General features: G+C 41.1%; 1 protein-coding gene across 3 annotated transcripts; it reads left to right on the forward strand.

Moving 5' to 3' along the window:
* The first annotated feature begins 1,226 nt into the window (after positions 1–1,226).
* On the forward strand, positions 1,227–8,628 carry LOC119320144 (disease resistance protein PIK6-NP-like). Of its 3 annotated transcripts, XR_005154821.1 has the most exons (5): positions 1,227–1,516; positions 1,805–2,704; positions 4,336–6,400; positions 8,009–8,154; positions 8,271–8,628. XR_005154821.1 is itself a non-coding variant. In XM_037594261.1 (4 exons), the coding sequence occupies exons 2-3, from the start codon at positions 1,884–1,886 to the stop codon at positions 6,389–6,391; spliced, it is 2,877 nt and encodes a 958-aa protein (XP_037450158.1). In that variant the 5' UTR covers positions 1,227–1,516; positions 1,805–1,883; the 3' UTR covers positions 6,392–6,400; positions 7,992–8,628. The 3 variants fall into 3 exon arrangements, 2 of the variants coding, with proteins under 2 accessions (XP_037450158.1, XP_037450156.1); XM_037594261.1 differs by having other exon boundaries at positions 7,992–8,628; XM_037594259.1 differs by having other exon boundaries at positions 8,009–8,628.
* The last annotated feature ends 241 nt before the right edge of the window (positions 8,629–8,869 follow it).

Genomic DNA, 8,869 nt, shown 5'->3' on the forward strand with positions numbered 1-8,869 from the left:
GCATAACGTGTACAATGTGTAGTATCGTAAAATACCAGCAAACGAAAAAGAATTAAAATGAAAACACAAAATTAAATGAAAAAGAAATCATAAAACTAAAAAAAACCCAAACCTTATAGTACCGGTTGGTCTTACCAACCGGTACTAAAGAGCTCCAGGCCCCTGAAGCTGGCTCGTGCCACGTGGTTTCCCTTTAACACCGGTTCGTGCTGAACCGGTAAAGGGGGGGCTTTAGTGCCCACACTTTAGTGCCGGTTATGGAACCGGCACTAAAGGGCCTTACGAACCGGTGCTATTGCCCGGTTCTGCACTAGTGATATTATAGGACAGAGGGAGTAGTTCACTAACATACCGAACTATATCCCAGGAAGAAACTAGGTTTAAGAAGGAACATACCGTATTTGCATCCGAAACGACTGTTGCTTCGTCGATTGGCCCTAAAACATTTTTACATACACTAATGTGTGATTTGTGCGCTTTATTATGATTGTTCAATGCCACTCTTCCACGTATCGCGCTTCGTATCCATTCGTTTGTCCTAGATCGAACGGCTTCAATGGGGGTAGGCAGATAGCCATTGAGCCGATGTGAAGGCAGCTTGGGTTCTATACTTCCATAACGATTACTACCTCCGTTCTTTAAAAAGTATATTTTTGATCTTCAAAAAAAGGTGTACTTTTAATTTTATTAGAGGGTCAAATTATTTTAAAGTTTGACCGAGTTTGTGGAAAAATATATCAATATTTATGAAACCAAATAGGTATATGATGAAAATACATTTTATCATGAATCTAATCCTACTAATTTGATGGCATAAAGTTGATGCACTATTATATAAATAAGGTCAAACATAAAAAAGTTTGACTTTCCAACAATGTTGGAAGTAGCGAATCAACCTGTGGTTGAGTTGGTTAGGTGGACAGTGGTATCCCCAACCCACCAGGGTTCAAATCCTGGTGCTCGCATTATTTCTGGATTTATTTCAGTATTTCCGGCGATGCGCTTTCAGTGGGAGGAGACGTTCCCGTCGATGACGAGGCGCCTACGGTGACTTCGTAAATCTCAAGATGATATTCTCAGAGTATTATGACATAGGTTGCAAAAACGTCTTATATATGGGATGAAGGAAGCAACACATGAGTCACAAAAGGAATATTTTTGGACCCACAAAAGCATCTACTTTCTCCACCAAACTTCGGCAGATCAGATCTCCCAGTCCACACAAGTCCTCCCAAATTTGCAGATCAGATCTCCCAGTCCACACAAGTCCTCCCAAATCCAAATCCTCCCCAAGCCAGCCTGGTTGCTGAGACGATCCAAGAAATCTTTAGTCTGCCCCCGTGATTAAACCAAGGATCGTTTGCGGTCCGGCGGCCCCCGTCGCCTCGCTGCACCAGCTACTCGTCTCCGGGGAAGGTGCCGGCCGCGGCGTACGTGCGTGCTATACAGGGTTCACATCCCTTGCTAGCTCGAAGCCATCCTCCGCGACGGAAGCCGTACCGACCGCGGCCGGTAGGTGCGTACGACCCTTTAATTTCTTCTGTGCCTTAATTAGTGCCTCGTTGAGTTGTAGCACGTTGAACTTGACAGGCGATAATTTGTGGGCGTAATTACATCGATTCATCTTTCTCTATCAGTGTGTGTTCGTCCTACACTGCTCCATCGACAAAAAATTTAACTGGCCGAGCTCTCTGCAGTGCCATTTGAGTCAGATCTGGCGAGGGGGTCGGGTTGTAGAACGTAGCTTGTCGTATGCAACGTCACCTGGGCTTTTGCTTCAATCATCAATCCTTTTTCTTTTCAGGATTTACAACGACAACTCGACCTACGTACACTCCTGTCCACCCAAAAATTAATTCAGCGGGCTGCAAATTCTCATAACCATGGAGGCTGCTCTGGTGAGTGCAGCTACCGGGGCATTGAAACCTGTCCTGGGGAAGCTGGTCACTCTTCTCGGTGACAAGTACAAGCGTTTCAATAGGGTGCGCAAGGATATCAAGTCCCTCACCGACGAACTCAGGACCATGCATAATTTTCTCCTCAAGATGTCGGAAGTGGAGGATCTTGATTGGCAGGATAAGGTGTGGATGAATGAGGTGCGGGAGCTTTCCTATGACATGGAGGACGCCATCGACGACTTCATGTTGTGTGTCGATGATAAAGACACTAAGCCAGATGGCATCTTGGAGATCATCAAGAGCTCGCTTGGGAAGATGAAGGCTCGCCGTCGGATTGGTAGCGAGATCCAAGATTTGAAGAAACAAATCATCGAGGTGGGCGACAGGAATGCAAGGTACAAGGCTCGTGAGGCTTTCTCCAAGGCTAGTAATGCAACTGTTGACCACAGAGCTCTTGCGATCTTTGAGCATAAATCAAAGCTTGTTGGAATTGACGAACCAAAGGCTGAGATAATCCAAATCTTGACACAAGAGGATGGATGTGTGTCAACACAAATGCAGTTAAAGGTGGTTTCCATAGTTGGATCAGGAGGGATGGGCAAGACAACTCTTGCAAACCAAGTGTATCTAGAGCTCAAAGAGAAATTCGAGTGTCAGGCTTTCTGTTCAGTCTCACAACACCCAGACATGATAAAAGTCCTGAGAACTATTCTCAGTGAGGTGGCTAAGAAAGATTATGCCATCACAGAAGCTATGGATGCTCAACAACTGATCTTCAAGATCTCCAGATTTCTAGAGAACAAAAGGTATTATCTTAGTCTACTCATGTTTTCTCGCACTCCTTAGATGTGTACAAAAGAAAAACTCAATTTTTCATCCTTGCGATATTGCACTCCCTCTCTTTAATCATTTTTTTTGGGGGGTCTTTCCTAAAAGTTTTGGACCTCACTTCCCCCTAAGCCATCATATCCGCTCCCAGACATTTTTCTGATAGGACAAAATTGTTCCAACAAAGTTCTAAAAACATTGAAATAAATATTCATGCATATGGGTCAGGGGTATATGTACATATAAATTTTGGTTGCATAATATGACAATTTAGTATTTATCAAACATAAAAGTAAATATGTTACTTTTTGTGCATATGCAAATGGTCATATATACATGAACCAAAAAATTAAATGTATGTACTTCACACTACAACCTATATGCATTTGTTTTTCAGATTTTCTTTTAGTAACATAGGGACAATTATCTCCTTCAAGAAACCACTCAGGGTACAAGCGTTGTTGTCATTGCCTCGAGTGACGCCACCGCGGCCTATTTGCAGCCTAAGTAGGTTAGCATCACTAGTCCATGGCTTCTGCATGTCCACCCTGGACCCTTGGTGTCCCCAGTTGTCTACAGCCACAAGCGGTGCCGCCATTGTCAAAGACACGACCATGGACAGAATCCTCGACAGGCACCGTCATGGTCTACGCTGACAAAGACACTGATGGTGGTGTCTCCAACAAGTTCTGCCCCGAAAACACAACTATGCTATAATCGCTTGGTGCACTTCAAGTCCACATGTCGATATAATATCATCCACTAATGAACGGCTGGCTGGCTGCCGATGTGAAGTTGTGAACCCTAGTTTTATGACTAATCTAGTATTCACGCGCAAAGGAAATGTTGAAAAACTTCTTTTCCCACATACGAATTTAATATCACATACAAAATAATCATATAAAATAACTCCGGAGAATATGCCAATGTACAATACAACAGTTTTGTGGTCAAAATATATTTTCATCATACTAAATTGTTGTTGTTATCTCCCTTTTATATATATTAATGTATTTTTCACTCCAGCTGTTGCACCATAACTATCATCAAATCACATTCACCCGACCAATGAAGAGGGATTCCAAAAGTGTTAATGAGAAGTGACCAGGCATATTTTTATTAATTGACAAACTATAACCACTACCATGTTTCAAAGTAAGGTAGAAGTTGAAAACGTAGCAATGATGGCACTATTGATTTCCCGAGGGAAAAATGTCAGAAAACAATGATGTCTTAGACATAGACAAATCATTCAAAATGTAACTTTGAGGTTTTTATGAATATGTTAGTAAAACATTAAAAAATACAAAATTATGAAGTGTCTTACTTGATAATTCTAATAAAGTTACCTTAATTTGACCAATATCAGTAATATTTATATACAGATAGTCAAAATTAGAAAAGTATGGCAACTAGTTTTGTACCTAGAAGGGTAGGTCACCATCTATTTGGAACAGGGAGTTGGCATGAATTTAGTATGATGTATTTGATAACATAAACTTCTTTTTAGCTATCTTATTTGGAACTTCTTTTATATGTTGTCAATGAGAAGTAGGTTTCTGATAATAATAAAGTCCACGCTAATATCACTCATGATATCTGTGTGCAGCTATTTTATCGTTGTCGATGATATATGGAAGAATGATTCATGGGATGTCATCAAGTGCGCATTCCCCGTAACCAGTTGTGGCATAATAATCACCACTACTCGTAGAAAGGATGTCGCTTGTTCATGTCGTTCATCATTCAATGGTCATATTTATAACATAAGACCTCTTGATATGATGCATTCGAGACAGTTATTTCTCATGCGACTATTCAACTATAGAAATGGCTTCCCTTCACACCTTGAAGAGGTTTCTAGTCAAATCTTGGAAAAATGTGGTGGCTTACCTTTAGCGATCATTGCTATATCTAGTTTGTTGGCAAATAGAGGAAGTACAAAGGATCAGTGGGATGAAGTGGAAAATTCGATTGGTTGTGCACTGGAAAGAAATGATACTGTTGATAGAATGATGAAGATTATGTCACTTAGTTACTTTGATCTTCCTCCTGATCTCAAGACTTGTTTATTGTATCTGAGTATATTTCCAGTGGGCTATGTTATTGACAAGCAAGATCTCATACGAAGATGGACTGCTGAAGGATTCATTCATAAAAACTCCAGATATACGGTACATGAGGTAGGTGATATGTATTTTAATGAGCTCGTGGATAGGAGTTTAATCCAACCCGTGAAGACTGAAGAGCATGGTAAGGTGAACGGTTGTCGAGTTCACAACACAATTCTTGATTTCATCATCTCCAAGTCCATCGAAGAGAACTTTGTTACTTTAGTTGGTGTTCCAAATCTTAAAATTGATACAGAAAGCAAAGTTCGCCGGCTCTCTCTCCATGTTGAAGATGCAGAAAATTCTACCAATCGGCTCTCTCTCCATGTTGATGATAAAAGGAATTCTATTCCACTGACGAGCCTAGAGTTGTCTAATGTCCGATCACTCACTGTGTTTGGGCAATCATGGGAAATCCCTTCAGCGGTGGAGTTTCGTCATTTGCGCGTTTTTGGCTATGGATCGGGTTGCCGCCATATGAAAAACCATCATCTTGCAAATATGGGGAGCTTCTTTCAACTGAGGTACCTGAACCTGAGTTGGACAGGAATAAGCGAGCTTCCAGATCAAATCAGACAAGCATGGTGCCTAGAGTTGTTGGACCTAAGAGGCACCAGGATATTTGAATTACCAGCAACTATTATTAATCTCAGAAAATTGGTTCATCTATTTATCGACACTGGTGTTAAATTTCCTGATGGAATTGAGAAGATGCAGGCACTGGAAACGTTGAAACAGGTCGGAATCCTCAAACAACCATTTAACTTCCCGCAAGAACTTGCCAAGCTACGGAATTTAAGGAAGTTATCCCTTCACTTTCATGGCGATTCTGCTACTGAGGCTAAGAATGAGTTCAAGAATGTTATTGCTTCTTGTCTTCATAAGCTAGGAAACCTACGTTCTCTTACTGTTTGGAGTGGGGGAAGCTTCTTACAGGGACCTTTGTGCCCTGTTCCTCTCAGCCTCAAGAAACTTGTGGCTTGGAATTCAACCATCTGTCGGGGCCCGGCTAGGGTGGGCTCTCTCGTCAACCTACAACGGTTACACCTTGAAGTGGAGGGAGTCAGTAAGGGAGATCTCTGCATCCTTGGAAGCTTACCTGCTCTACTTGTTTTGGATCTGATGGTAAGAGAAAATCGTAATCATAGAAGTCTCAAGGTCGATGGTGGAATTGGGTTCCGAAGCTTGAGGCAGTTTTATTATGATATCAGGGATGAAGCGATGAATCTGATATTTGCAGCAGGATCCATGCCAGAGCTAGAAACGCTCGAGATTTCTTTTGACGCGGATCAAACCGAGTCTCTGAATACTAGTGGTGGTTTTGACTTTGGAATCGAAAACCTTCCTTGCCTCATTGCTCTCAGATGTAGAGTATATCGCTGGCAGGATAGAACATTTCAGGCTGCAAAGGCTGCCATGGAGAGAGTGGCCAGCACACATCCCAACCATCCTAGTATAATCGTTGAACCAGGGACGGAGCTGGTATACGACCAGTGGTGCCAAATGAACCCAATGAATTTTTCCAGTCTTCTCGAGAGTTTTCTAGTTGACTGACCCAATGAGGTAATGCTACCAGTGGTGTTTTCTTCTAGCTTTGTCCCTGCTTTGAAGTAATCACTAGTAAAAAAAGGGCCTATTGTCCCGGTTGATAAGGGCCTTAGTCCCGGTTGGTGAACCGGGACTAAAGGGTCGGTACTAATGCCTCACCCCTTTAGTCCCGGTTCAATCCAGAACCGGGACTAAAGGCCGTGGCCACATGGAGCCTTTAACAATCCACCTTTAGTCCCGGTTGGTGTTACCAACCGGGACTAATGGAAATTTTATGATTTTTTTTGGGAAATTTTTTTTGAATTTTTTTTTATTTTCAAATTTCTGAATTTTTTTAACCCCTAATCTCTAATCAACACCCCTCATCACTGCTCAATTTATCCTCTTCTCTAATCACCCTCATCATTCCAAATCACCTAACTTCCCGAACGGTCACCCATCCTCCCACTCACCCAACCTGAGCACGCTTAACTTTCGGGTTCTATTCTCCCTCGTTTCCAAGTCTGCACTTGTTGTTTTCCTGACAATAGTAAGATGTCAATCCTATTAACCCTCAGGAATTTTGCTTGAGCATGAATTGACACATTTCACTGTTTGAGTTTCAAACTATTGTTTTCAAAAACAATAATTATTTAGAAAACAATAGTTATTTTGAATAATTAGTTTGACCATGGTTTGACCATAGTTTGACCATAGTTTGACCAGATTTGACCAAAATTCAAAATAACTGAACAAATTATTTAGTAACACTAATATTCTAGAATAATTAGTTTGACCATGGTTTGACCATTGTTTGACCACAGTTTGAAATTTTTTCGATTCTTTCCACTCTAGATATTAAAAGCCCCGTAACTTTTTTTCTGTTAGGTTTTTTGAGGATTTTGAAAATGTTTAACGGGGTTCCCCCAGTTAAATTTGGATGTAACTTTTCGAGTAGATGATTTTTCATATAAAAAACTTTTTCATCCGAGTTAGTATGCAAAAGTTATGCCCATATTTACAAATTCCAAAGAGATTTTGCAAACAAAGTCGAAATTCACATTTGCAAATTTTTCCAACAACTAGACCACATATCACATGGGAAACTTATTTTCTTTTATTTTTTTGACATTTCCATCATTTTCTTTTATTTTTTTTTAAATTGAAAAGGCGATCCTGGGGGGGTAGAGTTTGAAAATGGGGCCTTTAGTACCGGTTCGTGACACGAACCGGGACTAAAGGTCTCAACCCCATTAGTCCCGGTTCGTGCCCAAACCGGGACTAAAGGTCTATTCTTTAGTCCCGGTTTGAGGCATGAACCGGGACTAATGGGCATCGCACCCTTTAGTCCCGGTTTGAGGCACAAACCGGGACTAAAGGGCACAGGTGAACCGGGACTAATGCCTTAGCTGCACGAACCGGGATAAATGTTCACATTAGTCCCGGTTCTGGATTGAATCGGGACTAATGGGCTAAACTGGCCTGGACGAAAGCCCTGTTTTCTACTAGTGAATCAAGCAACTATATATGATGCATGGAGGGTATAAGTTACCACCATACAAGATTACGTTAAGAGTTCCCAATATTTGTATCTACCTTTCTTTGCCTGATATGTTCAGGACTTCAGGTTGCCTGTCTTTTCAGGCTGGGTCACGGTTCAATGCAGCTTCAAGAATCATCACTGTATTTCTGGGTTCTGTTCACCATTTTCCGCGATGAATGTGTCCAAGTTCTTGTGGATGTACGGTGCCTCTCTACATGTTTGTTTGCATGAGGGATGCCAGATGCAGGTACTTATCTACTCGATTATTTTTACTATTTTTTACTCTCCATAACATCCCTAGCTAGTCAGATAACTGCCGCTGCAGACAGTATATTTGAGGCATTTAAATTAGCCAATCTGCAGGGAAAATAATATCCTCTCTGTAGTCATTTAAATTGGCCAATGCCATTGCTTTTTTGCACGGAGGGCTTTCGATTTGGTAATAATGACACCAAGATGGCACTAGCTGGCCCATTAATTGCAGTACTGTGTAGAGCATTGTGGGGTTTGATATGCATTAGTTCAATCTGCAGCAAGACTCAGTTATGTATGTTGAAGTTTTCTTTGTATCGACAATTTGGTGGCCATTCATCTTATTTATTACTCCCTCTGTCCCACAATATAAGACGTTTAGCTTGCAAAGATGTCTTATATTATGGGACGGAGCGGGTACTACATACTGTACAGTGTATGATTAAATTATTATCATTTCCTTTTCCTTTAGCTAGTCATTCTTGGTTCTTGCCACGTTATGGTTACTGAACTAAGCAACTCACAGTCTCTTTTCATTTTCAGAACAATTTGGATGATGTCATACTTATAGTTTAATGTTATGTTTGCCATCAATGTCAAGTTTTTTTTTAGAACGAAGACGCTAGAAGCGTCTGGCTTTAAATTAATAAAGCCCTTAGGCACCAGGTTGAACAAGTTACATCTTAGCTAAAGCAAAAGGAAACGTTCGG

Source organism: Triticum dicoccoides, chromosome 6B, assembly GCF_002162155.2.
Source record: "Triticum dicoccoides isolate Atlit2015 ecotype Zavitan chromosome 6B, WEW_v2.0, whole genome shotgun sequence".
Taxonomy (NCBI): Eukaryota; Viridiplantae; Streptophyta; class Magnoliopsida; order Poales; family Poaceae; genus Triticum; species Triticum dicoccoides.

Coding starts and splice junctions, on each gene's coding strand:
- LOC119320144 (XM_037594261.1), top strand. CDS start 1,884: ATGGAGGCTGCTCTGGTGAGTGCAGCTACCGGGGCATTGAAACCTGTC. Junction 2,705..4,335: donor AGATTTCTAGAGAACAAAAG/GTATTATCTTAG, acceptor ATCTGTGTGCAG/CTATTTTATCGTTGTCGATG.